The sequence below is a fragment of the Ahaetulla prasina genome, chromosome 9, assembly GCF_028640845.1.
Source record: "Ahaetulla prasina isolate Xishuangbanna chromosome 9, ASM2864084v1, whole genome shotgun sequence".
Lineage (NCBI taxonomy): Eukaryota > Metazoa > Chordata > Lepidosauria > Squamata > Colubridae > Ahaetulla > Ahaetulla prasina.
The window spans coordinates 11,332,075-11,352,050 of record NC_080547.1 but is presented as its reverse complement, the minus strand read 5'-3'; the positions used below and the strand labels follow the sequence as shown (position 1 = coordinate 11,352,050).

Genomic DNA, 19,976 nt, shown 5'->3' with positions numbered 1-19,976 from the left:
CAGCAAACAGCCTGTGTCAGCTTCAGCACAGCCTGATTAGCACAAGCAGCTGATTGTCGGTTGGATCGGTCTCCCAACCATCAGCTGTTTCAGGCTATAGGGATTGCCATTGCCTATTGCCGCCTCCACGCGCCCCATTTTCAACCTCTGCATCCCATTTTCGGCCTCCGTGCACCCCGTTTGCTCACCTGGAAAGGAACATCTGCTACAGTTTTGGCCAGAAAGTAGGCCTTTAGACTATACCAGTAGTTGAGATGTTCTCGCAGAAAGACGGACATCTCCAGGGGGACTGCAAAGAGAAAGAGAGGGAGAGGGAGAGAAGGATGGGCGGAAGGAGAGGGGGAGAGAGAGGAGGGTGGGTGAGTTGAAAAGAAGAGCAAATCCAGGCAGGGTGGAGGAGAAAGGATTGGTGCATTTGCATTGGAGAGAACCCAAATGCTGGCAGTTGAGCCTTTCTTTATTGATTAGCCCTTGGGCCAGGGGTGAAATGCTCTGAAGTCTGCTACTGGTTCGCTTTGCGCGCATGCGTGCCAAACTCGTGCCAAACAGGTGCACCGCAGGAACTAAGAAGCCTTTTTTGAGTCTGCTTAGGGAAGTAGAAGAGTGTGGGGGGGGGAAACAGCTGCACCATGTGATTTAGATTTGCAGGATTTCCTGCTTTCTAGCGAATATAAATCGCACGGCACAGCTGATTGTCGCACAGCTGATCTTCGGAACTTTTTTTTTAGCATTTTTTTTACTACCGGTTCAGACGAACCGGCCTGAACCGGTAGCATTTCAGATGTGTCTTCTCCAGCTGTCCGTAATCCCCATCGATTCCTCAGCTCAGCCCAATGATACAATTCCCAGCCCTTTCCCACTCCCCAGCTCAGCAAGCCAATGTCTGTTCATGCGTTAAGCTTTTCAGGAGCTTAGTGCATCCGTTTGATTGCTTTGCAAGGGTGGGGGGGGAAAAGTTGGATTAACAGGATGGCCTGAATGTATTCAGCCCTCCAAGTCCTCTCATTGATCAAGTACTCCAGACCCCTAGCCCTGCCCCTCCATTCCCAATCTCCATTCCCTCCCCACTCCAGGGGAAGGATACTGCAAAATCTCCATTCCCTCCCCACTCCAGTAGAAGGATACTGCAAAATCCCCATTCCCTCCCCACTTCTGGGGGAAGGATACTGCAATATCTCCATTCCCACCCCACTCTGGGGCCAGCCAGAGGTGGCATTTGCCGGGTCTCTGAACTACTCAAAATTTCCGCTACCGGTTCTCCAGAACCTGTCAGAACCTGCTGGATTTCACCCCTGCGTCATGTCCTCCTGAAAATAAATGAAGTCACGAAGACCCCACTCCTTCTTCTGCAGAAAATTTCCCATCCTCTCTAAGCTTCTCTGGGCTTTTGGTCAACATCTGGAAAGCTCTAGATTTTCCTTCTTCCTGGGGGCCCCCACCCATCTCACCTAGAAAAGTCCCAAAGATGCCGGGCTGTTCTAGAAAGGGGACCCCCAACAACTCACACGTCAGAATTGTAGGCATCAGAGCAGCAAACATGAGGAACAGCATGGAGAAGAAGAGGAAGCCGGTGTTGTTGAAGACCTTGGTGGCATCGTTGCCGATGTGTAGGTAGAGAAGGCCGATCAACACCCCCGTGCAGATGTGGGACATGAACCTCAGGTGGGTGAGGAGCTGCGCAGGAGAAGAAGAGCCGTAAGAAGACCTGGGGAAGGATCTTCCTGCAAAAGATGCTTTTGTCTCCTTTGTTGTTGTTGTTGTTTCATATTTTCTTTATAATACATCACGTTTCCAGTTTTGCAACGGTAGCGTACTGGCTGTATCCAGTCCTTTTTAAGTATACATAGTGTTATATATATTGTTGAGCTATGGATTCATTGGCAGCATCCATTTTGCTCTATGACTTCATGAGGATCTGATTATAACCAGTATTTTCTTAATCCTACCTTATAGTCTCTTTTAAATACATAAAGTTGTGTGTCATAATTGTAACCATTATTTTGGTAATCGTACCATAACATTCTACGTACTTATCTCTCTCCTTTCCCCTCTCTCTTTTCCTCTCCTCCCTTCTCCTCTCCTCCTCTCCTCTTCTCCCCTCCCCTCCTCACTTTCATCTCCTTTGGCAAAGTGTTGGAACACCTTGAGAAAAAGCCACTGAACTGATCGGGCAAACGACAATGGTTGGCTTCCCACAGCAGGTTGGGTTGAAAGCCAGTTGACCACTGGTTATAACAGTAACAGAGTTGGAAGGGACCTTGGAGGTCATCTAGTCCAACCCCCCCTGTTGTGGTCCTTCTCTGACTGCCTTCCTTCCTTCCTTCCTCCGTCCCTTCCTCTCCTTGTCCTTCCTTCCTCTTTTCCTCCATTCTTTTTTTCCTTCCTTCCTTCTCCAACTGCCTTCCTTCTATTATCTTTCCTTCCTTCCTTCCTTCTCCAACTGCCTTCCTTCTGTCTTTCCTCCCTCCTCCTCCTCCTTCCTTCCTTCCTTCCTTCTCTGACTGCCTTCCTTCCTTCTCCAACCTTCCTCTGCTTGTCCTCCTTCCTTCCTCCCTCCCTCCCTCCCTCCCTTCCTCTGCTTGTTTGTCATTCCTTCCTTCCTTCCTTCCTTCCTTCCTTCCTTCCTTCCTTCCTTCCTTCCTTCCTTCCCTCCTCCTCCTCCTCTCCTCCCTCCCTCCTCCTCCTCCTCACTTTCATCTCCTTTGGCAAAGTGTTGGAACACCTTGAGAAAAAGCCACTGAACTGATCGGGCAAACGACAATGGTTGGCTTCCCACAGCAGGTTGGGTTGAAAGCCAGTTGACCACTGGTTATAACAGTAACAGAGTTGGAAGGGACCTTGGAGGTCATCTAGTCCAACCCCCCCCCCTGGTGGGGTCCTTCTCTGACTGCCTTCCCTCCCTCCTCCCCCTGTCCCTCCCTCTCCTCCCTCCTTTCCTTCTTCCTTCCTTCCTTCTCCAACTGCCTTCCTTCTACTATCTCTTTCCTTCCTTCCTTCCTTCTCCAACTGCCTTCCTTCTGTCTTTCCTTCCTCCCTCCCTCCCTCCTTTCCTTCCTTCCTTCCTTCTCTGACTGCCTTCCTTCCTTTCTCCAACCCTTCCTCTGCTTGTCCTCCCTTCCTTCCTCCCTCCCTCCCTTCCTCCCTCCCTTCCTCTGCTTGTTTGTCATTCCTTCCTTCCTTCCTTCCTTCCTTCCTTCCTTCCTTCCTTCCTTCCTTCCTTCCTTCCTTCCTCCCTCTCTCCCTCTCTCAATTCCTCTGCTTGTCCTCCCTCCCTCCCTCCCTCCCTTCCTTCCTTCCTCCATCCCTTCCTCTGCTTGTCCTTCCTCCCTTCCTCCCTTCCTCCCTTCCTCCCTTCCTTCCTTCCTTCCTTCCTTCCTTCCTTCCTTCCTCCATCCCTTCCTCTGCTTGTCCTTCCTCCCTCCCTTCCTTCCTTCCTTCCTTCTCTGACTGCCTTCCTTCCTTTCTTCAACCCTTCCTCTGCTTGTCCTCCTCCCTCCCTCCCTCCCTCCCTCCCTTCCTTCCTTCCTTCCTCCATCCCTCAGTTCTTCTGCTTGTCCTCCCTTCCTCCCTTCCTTCCTTCCTTCCTTCCTTTCATCGTCCGCCCTCCCTCCCTCCCTCCCCCATTTAGTTTCTTTTTCCCTGACCCTTACCGTGTCTCTTAGGATGGATATATAACTCCTCTGGAAAAGGATGCAAAATTGAGTCAGGGTACTAGTAGCAAACGTGTGACTCTCGATATGATCCAAATCCTGGGTTGAGCAAAGGAGAAAAGAACGAGAAGGAGAAAGAGAGAGAAAAAGAGGAAAGAGAAACGGGCGGTGGAGGGCGAGACAGAGAGAGAGAAATTGGAGGTTAATAAAAACTCCCAACAATTCTAGTGATCTCCAAGGAAGGCTTTATGACAGGGACCCCCAAACCTTCAGGGTCCCAGGGACCAGTTCCGTGGAGAGATTTTTTCCCCCACGGACTGGAAGGGGCATGTTTTCACGTGCTGCCTGCATCCCGTGGATGGGGCTTTGCTTGTTTGCGTGGCCCGGATTCTGGCATGGACCCCTTTTCCAAGCAACGCACAAAAGGCTGCATTTCAACTGGTAAAAAAAATGAGAGGCCGAATGGAAACAGAGCAATCTTGGAACTAGCAAAGCTGCCCTCGCCTAGCCTAATATGCTCCTAATGTCTTGGGGGTTCCAGCTGTCAAAGAACCTCCCCCACCCCACCCCCCGTAGACCACTCACCGCCACGCAGGGTCCTGGCACCAAGGAATCCATCTTCTCTGGACTGCTCTTCTTCTCCTCCATGGTGCACAGCCCATTCTGGACGGCTTGGAAGAGGAGTGGGTTGAGATCGCCATACTCCCCTGAGGCCACCTCAATGACTGCAATGGGGAAGACAGAGGAAGGCAACTGGGGATCACGCAGTGGTGAAATCCAAATTTTTTTACTACTGGTTCTGTGGCCATGGTGTGGCTTGGTGGGTATGGCATGGTGGCCATGGCCGGGGAAGGATACTGTAAAATCTCCATTCCCTCCCCACTCCAGGGGAAGGATACTGTAAAATCCCCATTCCCTCTCCACTCCAGTTGAAGGATACTGCAAAATCTCCATTCCCATCCCACTCCAGAGGAAGGTTATTGCAAAATTCCCATTCCCTCCCCACTCCAGGGGAAGGATACTGTAAAATCTCCATTCCCACCACAATCCAGGGGAAGGATACTGTAAAATCTCCATTCCCTCCCCACTCCAGGGGAAGGATACTGTAAAATCCCCGTTCCCTCTCCACTCCAGTTGAAGGATACTGCAAAATCTCCATTCCCATCCCACTCCAGGGGAAGGTTATTGCAAAATTCCCATTCCCTCCCCACTCCAGGGGAAGGATACTGCAAAATCTCCATTCCCTCCCCACTCCAGGGGAACATTACTGCAAAATCCCCATTTCCTCCCGATCAGCTGGGACTTGGAAGGCAGAGAATAGATGGGGGCGGGGCCAGTCAGAATTTTTACTACCGGTTCTCTGAACTACTAGTACCTGATAAAATTTCCGCTACCTGTTCTCCAGAACTGGTCAGAACCTGCTGAAACCCACCTCTGGATCTATCCCTGTCTGGATCAGATGGAGCAAGGGCCTGACCTATTACTACGAAATCCTAAGAAGCTGACCTACTACTACGGGATCCTAAGAAAGGACCATGCCATGCATCACTTAACTATGGTAGATGTCTAGAAATGAGTATGTCAATTAATGTAATGTAATGTAATGTAATTAATGTAATGGCCGTGAAAATATTTACAGACCCCTCGCATCCTGGACATAAACTGTTTCAACTCCTACCCTCAAAACGACGCTATAGAGCACTGCACACCAGAACAACTAGACACAAGGACAGTTTTTTCCCGAAGGCCATCACTCTGCTAAACAAATAATTCCATCAACACTGTCAGACTATTTACTGAATCTGCACTACTATTAATCTTCTCATCGTTCCCATCACCAATCTCTTTCCATTTATGACTGTATGACTATAACTTTGTTGCTGGTAATCCTTATGATTTATATTGATATATTGACCATCAATTGTGTTGTAAATGTTGTACCTTTTTTGTTTACATTTTGTTTACATTACCTTGATGAACGTATCTTTTCTTTTATGTACACTGAGAGCATATGCACCAAGACAAATTCCTTGTGTGTCCAATCACACTTGGCCAATAAAAAATTCTATTCTATTCTATTCTATGTATGTAAAATTTCTATGTGAGATATGATTATATTGAGTATGGATGTAGCCGTTTAGGAGGAATTAACCTATATACTTGACACGTAAGAAGTAACGTAAATTCGTACAAAGATAAAGAAGTATATTATTTATTAGCTGAATTTTGACGACAGTGTTTAAAACCAGTGACGTTAAACCACGTCCATTATTTTTAATTTGAATTCCTAATAAAAAACTTTTTAAAAATACCCAAAAAAAAGAAAAGAAAAAGAAAAGAAAAACCTCTAGTAGATGCAAAAGCCATCTATGGCCCACATGACTTACTGAAATCAGCTGGATTATGGTAGGTGGGGCAATGCAAGCCAAGCCCTTTTAGGTAAGGGATGAGGTTGCACACAGCTCCCTTGAAGATACATTGACCTTGGCTGAGGATGTAAAGCTGGAAAGAAAAAAAGAAAGAAAGAAAGAAAAGAAAACCTCTAGTAGATGCAAAAGCCATCTATGGCTCACATGACTTACTGAAATCAGCTGGATTATGGTAGGTGGGGCAATGCAAGCCAAGCCCTTTTAGGTAAGGGATGAGGTTGCACACAGCTCCCTTGAAGATACATTGACCTTGGCTGAGGATGTAAAGCTGGAAAGAAAAAAAGAAAGAAAGAAAGAAAGAAAGAAAGAAAGAAAGAAAGAAAGAAAGAAAGAAAGAAAGAAAGAAAGAAAGAAAGAAAGAAAGAAAGGAGGAGAAAGTGCAAATGCTGAGTGCAATAAGAGATGGGCCACACGGATTCCTCAAATCAAAGAGGGGTGGGGAATAACATTTTTTATTTTATAAACAAACAAACATTGAATACATCAGCCATTCCTTCCGTGTGACATCTCGGTGACATTTTTTATTTTATAAACATTTTTTATTTCGTGGCTCCATCTTTTTGTTCTTTCTTCTTTCCTGCATTTCAATTTAATCTATTACAATTTTTTTCACAAGTACAATATTCTAATTCTATCATTTTCTTTCATAGCTATCAATTTGCTTTTCTATATCTTTTTTCTAACCAATGGTAAAATTGATCCCATATCTTAAAATATTCTGAGTCCTCTCTTTTCTTCAATCGTCAAAGTTAATCTATTCATTTCTGCACGGTCTAAATTTTTTTTTTTTAATAACTTCCCTTTCCAGAGGTATTTTCTCTGCTTTCCAAATTTTGCGCAAAAACAATCCTTGCCGCTGTTATTACATATATAAACAAGTAAATATTTTCTTTACTAATTTTCTCTGGGAGGATACTCAGGAACAGCTCTGGTTTTAACTCAATATGTTGTTGAGTCATTTCTTCTAACCATGTCTTAATTTTACTCCAAGAGTTTTTAAGCTTCTGGGCATGTCCACCACATATGATAATAAGATCCTGGTAACTGGTGACATTTCCAAAATTTAGCTGATTTATCTTTAAACATTTTTTGCCAGTTTTTCAGGAGGCATATGCCATCTATAGAACATTTTATATTGATTTTCTTTATAGGCAGTGTTAATTTATAGTTCCTTTCCCATAACTGTTGCCATTTGTTTAGATCAGTTGAATATCCAAAATGTTTAGCCCACGTTATCATTGTTTCCTTTACTGCCCCACAGATTCTGAGCCCTACAGGCATCCTTCTGCCCAGGGGTGAAATGCTCCCGGTTCGGACCGGATCGCCCAATCCGGTAGCGATGGTGGCGGGTGGTTCAGAGAACCGGTAGCAAAAATCCCTGCCCCCAGCTGAGCCGCGAGATCATCAGAGGGTGTATTTTTTTTACTTTTAAAAGCATTTTTTCTTCGGCCGAAAAAATGCTTTTAAAAGTAAAAAAAAAGGCTCTGATGATCGCACGGCTCAGCTGGGATCGTCAGAGGCTTTTAAAAGCATTTTTTCTACAACCTCTTCGGCCGTAAAAAATGCCGTTGTAAAAAAAATGCTTTTAAAAGGCTCTGGCGATCCCAGCTGAGTTGCCTGATGGTCAGAGGCTTTTTTTTTCTTTTAAAGGCAAAAAAAAAATGCTTTTAAAAGAAAAGCCTCTGACGATCAGGCAACTCATCTGGGATCGTCAGAGGAGCCTTTTAAAAGCATTTTTTCTACAACCCCTTCGGCCGAAGGGGTTGTAGAAAAAACGCTTTTAAAAGCAAAACCCGGTCCACCCAGTCACATTACGCCCCCAAGCCACTCCCACAGAACTGGTAGTAACAAATTTTACATTTCACCCCTGCTTCTGCCATTCGGGCAGCCTCTCAGCTCCCGAGGCATTCCGTCGCAGGCTGCTCGATTGAGAAAGTTGGCTGCCGGGAGCCTCGCAGAAGGCCTCACCTTGTCAAACTTTTCAAAGAGTTTAGCGCTGGGCTGGTGGATGGTGCAGATGATGGTGCGGCCACCTTGGGCCAAGGATTTCAGGAGGGAGACCACTTGGAAGCAGGACGTGCTATCCAGTCCGCTGGAGAGGCAGAGAAAGAGGGGAGAAAGAAGCCATGGGCAACGGGCGCAAGGACAGAGGTTGCCTTCTATTTTGGGGCAAGGTGGAGCTCTAGACTGGTGGCCCACTTGCAACCGTTGTGCTTCCATTGCGCATTTCTATAACAGCCGTTCTTCTTTTTCCCCTGCCTTTCGACTCTGGACACCGAACCCACTGAACTTCTTCTACAAGTTCTTCTCTACTGGTTGGTCTGATCCTGCTTCAACATCCCACCAATTTCTTGGAGGATTCTCAGCAATGTGAGAAGGCCCAGGGACGAGAGGATGGGGTCTCAGTCCTCCCCTAGATGTAGGCGGGACCAGAGGTGGGGTGGGGGCCCTGTCACTTACCTGGTGGGCTCATCAAAAAACATGACTGGAGGATTGTTGACCAACTCAAGGGCAATGGCTAGTCGCTTGCATTGTCCTCCAGAGAGGGAGGAGGTTCGGGTGTGGGCACACTCCAGGAGTCCCAAGGCAGTCAAGATCTCATTCACCTGTTTGCAGGAAAAGAATTCCCATGAACAATGGGCCATGACCCATCCTGTAGGCCAATGTTTCTCAGTAACTTTAAGAACGGTGGACTTCAACTCCCAGAATCCCTCAGCCAGCACCCATCTTAAGGAAATCAGTTTGCTGGACCTGTGGATTTCTGGAGCTGAAGTCCACCCATCTTAAAGACACTGGTCCGCTGGATTTGTGGACTTCTGAGAGCTGATGTCCACTCATCCTGAATATGCTAAATTTGAGAAATACAGTGTCGGGAAGGGCATCTCAACAGAGGTAGACCAATTCAGGTCAAACCCCAGTCCACTGGGACATCTACTGAGTGACTTAAATTTCAGCCTCTCGCTTTTCCTTATTCCTTCTCTTAGACAGAAAGCCAGGGGGGGCCCCTGATTCTGCCCAGACCCCAGAGGGGGCATTCAGCTGGTTCGCACCGGTTCAGGCAACCTGGTAGCGGTGATCCTGGCTCCAAGTCATGCTACTTAGGCACATTTTTGAAGGCGCACGCACACGCAAAGTACATGCGCAGAAGGCCGAGCATATACCTGCACGTAGCGAACCGGTAGTAAAGGTAACTGAAACCAACTCCTGCCAGACCCCCTGAGCAGATGCTACGTTTACCACTTTGGGAAGAGCCCAGCTTGTCAACAACGGTCTTAGTTTAGACTTGACTTAGCAAGGCGTCAGCTGCAAAAGGAGCCCTTCTCAGATGAGGAAGCCGAAGAGATGGGAGAACATCCACCCATCCATGTGCTAGGAATCCAAACCAGCCAGAAAGGGCTTCATTGCATGGTTGAATGTCCAACCTCTTGGAAGCCATATTAGGCTGGAAGCTTCCATACTGCCACTTTCTCATGTGTGGGAAAATAGGAGGGGGGATTTAGTAGAGGAGTTGTCTTTAGACATAATAGCATTCTTCCTGTCAGTCAAGGTCAGGCCGGTCAGGCCGATCCTGCATCTGGAAAAGGAGTGGTCGGAGTGCTGTCTCGAGATGGGATGGTTGGCGATTGGAGCATGTGATCGACTGAGGAGTGAGGGGATGGTTTTGGGGGTTCTGATTTATTGAGGGAAAACCCGGACCTCTCAGATTTGGGTTCTCCCAGATGTGCCAGTTTATGTATCCTAGTAAATAGAACTTTGAAAGATGCTTGCTTCAGAGTTTTTACCTGGAGTTGGGGTTTTTTTTTTCTGGAATGTTGACATTAACCTGAGCTATGGACACCTCTGCTTTTTGAGCTTTCAAAGACAACCGAGAATGCCAACTTACCAGCTCCTTCTTCACTTCTTGCTTCTCATTCAGTTTCAGGTTGGCTGAACCCTGAGTGGAGAAAGAGAAAGGATCTCATTCTTTGCTTTGCTTCTAGACCAGGAGTCAGCAGCCTGCAGCTCTGGAGCCGCATGTGGCTCTTTCATCCCTCGGCTGCGGCTCCCTGTCACCGCCACAATTTTGAGAGGAGCTTCCGGTTATGGGGAGGAAAAACACAGTCAGCTCCACAATTGATATGGCTTTCAGTTAGGACAGGTAGCAGAAAAAGAATGTTGCGCTAGGAGGAGACTCTGTGGTGCGGGGACCAGACTTCCGGTCGGCTCCAGAATTGAATGGGGGGGGCTTCTTGTTAGAACCTTTTGTGACTCTTTGAGTGTTTAAGGTTGCCGACCCCTGTCCTAGACTTATTGGGGCAACTGGTTTGGAAAGCCCTGATGTTCAGCATCCTTTTTTTCCGGAGGTGAGCTGCCCCCTAATGGTATCCTGATGGCGGTCTCAGACTCTTTCTCCCATCAGCTGAAGGTCTCTATTTAATTGAATAAATATGTTGGCCACCTAATGAGAAGGAAGGACTCCCTGGAGAAGAGCCGAATGCTTGGAACGATTGAGGGCAAAAAATGAAGGAGACGGCAGAGAACGAGGTGGCTGGATGGAGTCACTGAAGCAGTAGGCATGAGCTTAAATGGACTCCGGGGGAAGGTAGAGGTCAGGAAGGCCTGGAGGAACATTGTCCATGAGGTCACGATGGGTCGAACATGACTTCGCAACTAACAACAACAGATAGATAGATAGATAGATAGATAGATAGATAGATAGATAGATAGATAGATAGATAGATGGATGGATGATAGATGAGAGAAAAATGATAGATAGATAGATAGATAGATAGATAGATAGATAGATAGATAGATAGATAGATAGATAGATAGATGGATGATAGATGAGAGAGAAATGATAGATAGATAGATAGATAGATAGATAGATAGATAGATAGATAGATAGATAGATAGATAGATAGATAGATAGATAGATAGATAGATAGATAGATAGATAGATAGATCGATCCAAGGGATTCCTACGAATCCCTTGGACTGCAAAGCAATCCAACTGGTCAGTCCTAGAGGAGATCAACCCTGACTGCTCTTTAGAAGGCCAGATCCTGAAGAGGAAACTCAAATACTTTGGCCACCTAATGAGAAGGAAGGACACCCTGGAGAAGAGCCTCATGCTGGGAACGATTGAGGGCAAAAGAAGAAAGGGATGACAGAGAACAAGGTGGCTGGATGGAGTCACTGAAGCAGTGGGCATGAGCTTAAATGGACTCCAGAGGATGGTAGAGGACAGGAAGGCCTGGAGGAACGTTGTCCATGGGGTCGCGATGGGTCGGACACAACTTCACAACTAACAACGACAACAGCAATTTAATTCCCTTTCCGGGGTTGCAAGCTTTCCTCTGCTCACCATCATGGCCTCCTTCACGGTGAGATGAGGCATCAGCATGTCGTCCTGCATAATGTAGCACGACATCTTACGGAAAGTGCGCAGCTCCCTTGGATGTCCGTTCACAAAAATTTGGCCTTTCATGCCCGTTTCCCTGAAAGTAAGAAATACAGAAAGTTGCAGGTCGAAGAGCGAAGGCTCCTTAGGAACTGGTGGGCGTGCAACTTTGGCCACCTTAAGGCTTGTGGACTTCCAACTCCCAGAATTCCCAAGCCAGCCAATCCTGGAAGTCGAAATCCACAAGTCTTAACATGGCCAAGACTGCACGCCCAAGTTGTCCTTTTTGCTTCAACTGCTCTTGCCTTCTGGCAGCTCTTTTCATGCATGCACTAGGAACAGGCTCCTCTTGTTCCTCTGCCTCTCTGCTGTCTGCCTCTGAAGGTTCTTGTTGTGTCTCGCCCAATCTCACCACAGCCGGGGCCTGCTTATCTGCTTCCAAACGCTGAAGAATGTCCTAGCATGCCTCCCGGCCCCAGCCCTGGCTCCATGCCCAGACAGGCTGAAGAAGAGCAAGTATCTCCAGCCCCCAGCTCTGGCTCCATGCCCAGGCAAACGGAGCAACTAGACCCCTCCCCCTCCTCCACAGCATGTGAGCCTGAGGAAGGTCAATTGCCAACAGCTGCAGACTGGAGTGACCCTCGCTTCAGAAGAATTGATAGGCGGCGGCGTCAGAAGGAAGGGAGGGGCAGGCCTGGATAAGTGCTGAGTCATGGAGCCACACCCCATGGCCTATATAAAGGACCTGCTTTCTGGCATTCTCTGAGTCAGGCAAAGTCTAAACATATCTTGCTGAAGTCACTTTCTGGTCTCCTGCCTGCCCTGAGGACTTTGCTAGGACTTTGGCAGAGCTGCAGAGGCACACCTGATTCAGATTTCCCTGACCCGGCCGTCAGCGGAGGAGTGGGACACGGAGTCTGCACCTCACTCCCAGATGGCCCTGGCTCCATCTCTGCCTCTGACGCAGAGCCCTCGTCCGGGCCTTTCCCTGACTCCAGAACTGGCCCATGGTCCTCCCCAGCCTCCTCACTGTCTGACTCTGCTGCCAGCTCCGCAGGCTGCCGGCGGACCACAACATCAAGCTTGTTTCCACACAAAGGAAGTATTTTTCTCACCGGTATCCAGCCAAGAGGTTCATCAGCGTGGATTTCCCAGCTCCAGAAGGTCCCATAATACCGATCAGTTCCCGGCGGCAAAATTTCCCAGAGAGGCATTTCAGCAAGGTCTTGTATCCTGGAAAAGAGACAGGAAGTTAAAGGTCCCTTGAATGGTCTTGGTGAGCAAAGGGGATGGGACTTTTTCATTCATTGATCATATCTTCCAGCCAGTTAGTGGGACCAAGAAGAAGGGCCTTCTCCAGGGGTGAAATCTACTTACCTTCCCAACCGGTTTGGAAGTACATGCTGTTGTGACCCAGGCCCAAGTAGGTAGTAGGAAACTCAGTCAGAGTAAAAATAACAAACTTTATTAGAACAGCTGAGAATTAATTCATTCTCAGCTTAGTTCAACTAAATTAAAGCAAATTCCTCCCAACACAATTCCTCAGTCCTATCACCAACCTTGGTCCAATTAGGCAAACTGCCAAAGGCCTTTCTTAGCAAAAGTTCAGAAGACATCGATATAAAACAAATGCAAGAAGACAAAGCTATCAACGTTGCTTTCCAGCAAAAAGCCCAAACACCGTTGCTGGTCTTTTAAGCCTTATGGGAGGGGCCAATCATCTCTTGGCCCTACTCCTCTTTGCTTTAGCTGCTCTTGCCTTCTGGCAGCTCTTCTCATGCGTGCATTAGGAACAGGTTCCTCCTGTTCCTCTGCCTCACTACTGTCAGTCTCTAGAGGCTCCGGAGTGTGCACATCACTCCCCGATGGCCCTGGCCCCATCTCTGCCTCATCCGGGTCTTCCCCAGCCTGCAGGACTGGCCCATGTTCTTCCTTGGATCTTCTGTTGCCAGCTTCGGCCGAAGGGGTTGTTAAAAAAATGCTTTTAAAAGTAAAAAAAAAAGGCTCTGACGATCATGTGGGGTGGGGACAGGTATTTTTGCTATGGGTTCTCCGAACCACTTGCCGCCATCGCTACCGGATTGCCCGATCCGGTCCGAACCAGGAGCATTTCACCCCTGCTCCGTCCCTTTGGAACACCATCCCTATGGGAATAAGGCCTCTGCGGCTCAGGCTGCTAATGCAGTCTGTTATAACAGCAGCTGCCTGCAATTACTGCAAGTTCTAGTCCCACCAAGCCCAAGGTTGACTCAGCCTTCCATCCTTTATAAGGTAGGTAAAATGAGGCCCCAGATTGTTGGGGGCAATAAAAGTTGACTTTGTATATAAATATACAAATAGAATGAAGACTATTGCTAACATAGTGTAAGCCACCCTGAGTCTTCGGAGAAGGGCGGGATATAAATGCAAATTAAAAAAAAAAAATTGGCCCCCGCTTTGATGCTCTTTCAGAAGGCCCAAATGAATTTGCCAATGGAGACCCCAGAGTGGTACGGAAACCATCAAGTGGTGGTTTTTATTACTGTCGCCAGAGTACTGGGGTTTGAATTGAGGTTTTACTTCTCCAGAGAGACCTGGCCCATAAAATTGCCAAGTGTTATCCATGACTGAATGGATAAACTTTATCATCATTTGTTTCTGTAAGCTACTTAGTATGACCGTGAGTGACTTGGGGCGGGGTGGGGGAGGAAGCATATAAGGCAGACGTGATCCAGAACGTTCTCTGAAGACTGCAGGATCCTCCTACCACGCACAATGGAGTGCTTAGTAAATCGATATTGCCATTCTCCACGCCAAAAGAAGCATTTGCGGAAACTTAACTGCCTGAAATCAGAAATGGAAAATCCATATTTTTCTTGCTGCCCGAGTTTGGTTAATGGGTTTTGCTGCACCAGAAGTGCCGGAAAGGAAAAGGGACCCTTTGGGCCCTCGGGTTTTCTCTTTCCTTCAACTGGATGCCCTCTTCATCCGTGATCCCTTCTCAAGTTTGTCACGAGCCACCACCGAGGTCTCCTCCTCGCACGGGAAGAACGGTGGGAATGTGGCCGCTTCAAGCTAATGGAAGGCTGGTTTCGATGGACTCAGGAGAGCAACTGCCAGGTTTCCATCTTCTGTAGAGATGGGTTTCAGCAGGTTCTGACCAGTTCTGGAGAACCGGTAGTGGAAATTTTGAGTAGTTTGGAGAACCGGTAGTAAAAATTCTGACTGGCCCTGCCCCCATCTATTCTCTGCCTCCTAAGTCCCAGCTGATCAGGAGGAAATGGAGATTTTGCAGTAACCTTCCCCTGGATTGGGGTGGAAATGGAGATTTTGCAGTATCCTTCCCCTGGAGTTGGGTTGGAATGGAGAATTTACAGTATACGTCCCCTGGAGTTGGGTAGGAATGGAGATTTTACAGTATCCTTCCCCTGCCACACCCACCAAGCCACGCCCACCAAGCTACACCACACCCACAAAGCCACACCCACAGGCCCGGTAGTATAAAATTTTGAAACCCACCACTGGTCTGTTGTCACTCGAGGATTCAAGGATCCTCCAGAAATCAACCCCGTCCTAAATAAATTATCAAATTGGCCATCTGAAGCAATTTTAAGGTACCACCACTAGAGGGAACCAAAGCATCAACATTATATTCCCGTTGCTGGTTCAAGAGAAGGCTTGGACCATCAAGAGCAGGGGGTCTCCAACCTTGGCAACTTGTAGACTTGTGGACTTCAATTCCCAGAATCCCTCAGCCAGCTTTGCTGAGGGATTCTGGGAGTTGAAGTCCACAAGTCCGCAAGTTGCCAAGGTTGGAGACCCCTGATCCAGAGCAAAAGGGTGGAGTTCTACTATCTTTTATTGCAGTCACAGACCAGAATTTGTGATGGCTTGGCTGGGGAATTCTGGGAGTTGAAGTCCACCCCATCTTAAAGCTGTTGAGGTTGAGAAATACTGCTCTAAATACAGGAGCTGGAACATCTCAGGTTCAGCTTGATGTCGATGGCGTGAGTGCCAAAAGCCCCAAAATCAAAAGGGATTATTTAATTTATATAACTATCCTCCAGCAAGCAAAATACTGGCTTACAAATGTATCAGACTCTATCCCAAAGGCTCCGATTCCATCTAACGCTGCTCTGACTCCTGAAGTCTTCAAGTTTCATACATATCGAATAGGTTTCTTATAAAAATCCATAAAGTTTCTGTCCCCAATTTGCCTTTTCTATTCAGGGCAATCGATGCAATCGGGATTTATTAATTGCCCTTTAATTACTTCATTGCCCTTCGAGAAAGACATCGGGGAGAGAGGGAGGGAGAGAGAGAGAAAGAGAGAGAGGGAGAGAGAAAGAGAGAGAGAGACTAAATATTGAGAGAGAAAGAAAGAGAGAGAGAGAGAAAGAGAAAGAGAGAAAGAGATTAAATGTTGAGAGAGAAAAAGAGAGAGATAAAGAGATGAAATTTTGAGAGAGAGAGAAAGAGAAAGAGAGAGAGAGAGAGATGAAATTTTGAGAGACAGGGGGGGGGGATGGTAAATCAAAAGCTATTTTCTGCTTCTCTCATTTTCTGGTTCCAAAATTCACTAAAGAGATAAAAACAGCAGCGTAAGAGGAAAAAGAGATTGCTTTTAGGGGCTTCAGGAGGATAAAATGCTGAGCTGGACTATTCACGCTATTTTTAAGAAAGAAGGCATAAATTAAGAATGCAGTTCCAGTCAGGAACTTTTAAATTTTGTATGCTGGGGTTGTCGTTGTTGTTGTTGTTTTTAATGCTTTTAATATTTTATCGGACACCGCCCAGAGTCTCTGGGCGAGGGACGGTTCTTAAAAAAAAATGTGAAACATAAAATAAATATTTCGCATGGCCAAATAAGCCCCCGATAATTTCTGCATCCTGCTTCTGATGCCGCCATATGCTCAGAAGCAGCTCTCATCCCACCCCTGGCAGACTGGAGAACATTCTAGACTGGAGCAGAGGTGCTGAAAACGGGGGGGTGGGGGTGGGTGTGTGTGCGTGTGTGTAGGGAGGGAGGAGGAGTGGGGGTGAACCCACTGGAGATTAAGCCTCATCCATGCTAAGCATGCAGCATGCAGCAAATGCCTCCTTCGAGGTTCGCGGACGGCAGCCGCAGTGGGGTTTTTTGCAAAGCACTCAGCCCGTTCTGCAGTTGAGTGTGGAGGATGCTTGGAGACCCCGCCTCCCTACCACCACACACACATACACACACACACACACCTTGTGCACGCTCCCTTCCTGGGCTGTCGTGCCCCCCCCCCCGCCTCCAAGGCTGCCGCAGCACCTGCCACTCAACTGAAACAGGCGGGCAGCTACTCGGGTTCATTGACTGGCAGTAACCTTATCTCGCTAGCTGGCTCACAGCTAGCTTGCCAGCTGCAAATCTTGCTCAGCACAGAGCCCAGCCTTCTCTGCAGAATTGGATTTCGGGGTTGTTGTGTTTTTTTTTTGAGCCCAGGCCAAAGAGCAGCTCAAAGGCCCTTGGTTTCTCAGCTTCTGACATGTAGAAGAAGAAATGGGTTCCTGCAAAAGAGAGGCGCGGGGCCAGATTTCCCGAGGGCTGGGATGTTCCGAGCCAGGGTTCCCATGGGACTCAGACAGGCCCCTGAGTCACGGGTCTCTCTCACCCTCTCTCTCCTCCTGACCTGCCCAGGTTAGCGCACCAGATGTTGGCGCACTGCTGCGCATGTCAGCAGAGAAGGGGCCAGTGGGATCTGCCAAGCGACACTCGGGAATTCTCAGTCAAGGAATTGAGAGAAAGGAAAATGGGCTTCACACGTAGGCACAACACACCCTGGTGTATACATGTGTCCCTTGGCCAGCCCCCTCTTGCCTGCTCTCCAGCCTTATCCAACCTGACGTTCTGCATCGAAACTACAACTCCCGTCCTGCAACTCCTGTCCTGCATGCAGACTATTTTTCCACAACCATCCTCCCATCCTATAACTCCTGTCCTGCCTCCAGACTACAACTCCCATGCGGTCCACCTGATCCAGCTGTCTACGGAGATCCTCGGTCATCCATATCAGGCAGGATAAGAAACAGTGGATGGAAACGAATCAAGGGAGAGAAGCACACCTGGAATTTAAGGAGAAACTTCCTAGCAGTCAGGACAATGAACCTGGGGAACAGCTTGCCACCAGAGGTTGTGGGTGCTCCGTCGCTGGAGGCTTTTAAGAAGAGGCTTGTACAGTCACTTGTCTGAAATGGTCAAGGGCAGTGGCGGCTAACCTTTTTTGCCGTCGCGAGCCAAAAGCGTGGGGAGCGTGGGGGGAATCACGCGCGTGTGTGCCCACATCCATAATTCAATGCCCCACCACGCCCCTCCCCGGCACATGCACGCACGCCCCCCCCTGTGCTCCCCCCTTTTTGGGCACGCGATGGCAAAAAGGTTACTGGTGGGACTGTTAGGCCTGTTTATCGCCCTCCCCAGGCTTCAGAGACTTCCTTGGAGGCTGGGGAGGGCGAAAGCGCCCTTCTCCACCCCACGTAAGCCAGAAACAGACCGTTTCCTGACTTCCAGTGGGCCCAGAAGGCCCAAAAATCAGCTGGCCGGCGCACGCACGGATGCTGGAGCTGAGCTAGGGCAATGCTCGCGTGCCCACAGATATGGCTCCGCGTGCCACCTGTGGCACGCATGCCATAAGTTCGCCATCATGGGTGTAGGGTCTCCTTCTTGAGAAGGAGGTTTAGCTAGAAGACCTCCAAGGTCCCTTCCAGCTCTATTCTGATTGATTGATTGATTGATTGATTGATTCAGATCATGGTTGTTCCAAAGGTGCTTTTTCCCAATGGCAAATGGACTTTCTTGGGTTTTCTTTTTTCCTTCGCAAACGTTTTGCTTCTCATTCAAGTAGCTTCTTCAGTTCAGCCAGCGGAACCCACAGAACTGAAGAACATGGAAACATTTTCAAAGGAAAAAACAAAAAAACACCCAAGAAACTCCAGTTACCTTTGGGATACCTGATCCAGCTCAGCTTCCAGGCAGCAGGCAGGACTCAAAGCGCTGAGTCAATAGGCCCTCCTTCAAATTAAGGAACCGTGATAGATTTCTCACTTGTTTATTTTCTTCCTCCCAACTTACAGTTCCTGGAACACCTTGGAGGTAGCTGAGAGAGCTGAGGTTGGATGACGCCACAAGCGGGTTGTGCGGCTTGGGTGTGCCACGGTGTGTGCCTCCAGTGAAATGATGGTTGTGCAAAAGTGGAAAGAAGTGGGACTCCCCGGAGTAGAGGTTGACTCCGGGACACAGCCCTGAGTTTTCTTTCTTGAGCTTTTCTAAAGATAGAAAACCTTCCCTTCTGCTAAAAGTTATCTTCCATGTCTAGCCTCAGCTTTAGGGCAGGGATGCCCGATTTTGGCAACTTGTAGACCTCTGGACTTCAGCTCCCAGAATTTCCCAGCCAGCTTTTTGATTTCACAGTGGTCTCTCCTTCAAAGAACTAATCAGGTCTGACCATGCTTAGCTTGGGGAACTCTGCTTTAGCAAGGAGCTACTGTTGTGGTCCGCCAGCAGCCTGCAGAGCTGGCAATGGAGTTGGACAGTGAGGAGGCTGGGGAGGATGATGGGCCAGTCCTGGACGCTGGGGAAGGCCCAGATGAGGGCTCTGTGTCGGAGGCAGAGGTGGGGCCAGGGCCATCAGGGAGTGAGGTGCGGACTCCAGAGCCTCCAGAGGCTGACAGTAGTGAGGCAGAGGAACAGGAGGAGCCTGTTCCTAATGCACGCATGAGAAGAGCTGCCAGAAGGCAAGAGCAGCTCAAGCAAAGAGGATGACTCGGGAGTAGGGCTAAGAGATGATTGTCCCTTCCCATAAGGCTTAAAGGACCAGCAATGGCGTTTGGTCTCTTTGCCGGAAAACAATGTTGATAGCTTTGTATTGTTGCATTTGTTTTGTATTGGTGTCTTCTGAACTTTTGCCAAGAAAGGCCTTTGGCCGTTTGCCTAATTGGACCAAGGTTGGTGATAGGACTGAGGAATTTGCGTAGGGAGGAATTTGCTTTAATTTAGTTTGGACTATACTGAGAATGAAGTAATTCTCAGCTGTGCTAGTAAAGTTTGTTTGTTTTTACATTGACTGAGTTTCCTACTACATACTTGGGCCTGGGTCACAACAGCTGCTGTTCCAAGTTTTGGTAGAACAGGGGTGTCAAACTCTAGGCCTGCGGGCCGGATCTGGCCCATAGGGCTGTCTTGGAAACAGTGAAGGACCAGCCAGTGGTGCCTCTGCCAGAAAAAAACAGAGAGCCACACATGGCCCTTTCAGGCTCCGTTTTCAGCTATGCAGACTCCTGCAGCCCTCTGCCAGTGAAAATGGAGCTGGGGGGGTCATTGCAGCCAAAAACGGAGCCCTGGGGGCTCCGCGTGGCCCTGCCAAGCTCTGTTTTCACTGGCAGAGGGTTGCAGGAGGCCGTCACAGCCGAAAACGGAGCTCATAAGGCTCCAGTTTTGCTGGCAGAGTGGTCGGGCCACCACAGGTGCCCTCGACATGTCAAGTTGGCCGTGCCCCCCCCCCGCCCCCTTCCGAG

General features: G+C 48.4%; 1 protein-coding gene across 1 annotated transcript in view; it reads right to left on the bottom strand.

Annotated features, from left to right (window-relative positions):
• ABCG4 (ATP binding cassette subfamily G member 4) overlaps positions 1 to 19,976 on the bottom strand; it is a 41,275-nt gene that overhangs the window by 8,784 nt on the left and 12,515 nt on the right. Inside the window, exons 3-12 of the mRNA XM_058194662.1 lie at positions 12,575 to 12,692; positions 11,424 to 11,556; positions 9,963 to 10,013; positions 8,540 to 8,685; positions 8,048 to 8,171; positions 6,233 to 6,347; positions 4,236 to 4,375; positions 3,651 to 3,749; positions 1,506 to 1,674; positions 189 to 289 (exon numbers count right to left, since the gene is read on the bottom strand). Coding sequence (XP_058050645.1) covers positions 189 to 289; positions 1,506 to 1,674; positions 3,651 to 3,749; positions 4,236 to 4,375; positions 6,233 to 6,347; positions 8,048 to 8,171; positions 8,540 to 8,685; positions 9,963 to 10,013; positions 11,424 to 11,556; positions 12,575 to 12,692 — 1,196 coding nt within the window. The remainder of the gene's footprint in view (positions 1 to 188; positions 290 to 1,505; positions 1,675 to 3,650; positions 3,750 to 4,235; positions 4,376 to 6,232; positions 6,348 to 8,047; positions 8,172 to 8,539; positions 8,686 to 9,962; positions 10,014 to 11,423; positions 11,557 to 12,574; positions 12,693 to 19,976) is intronic.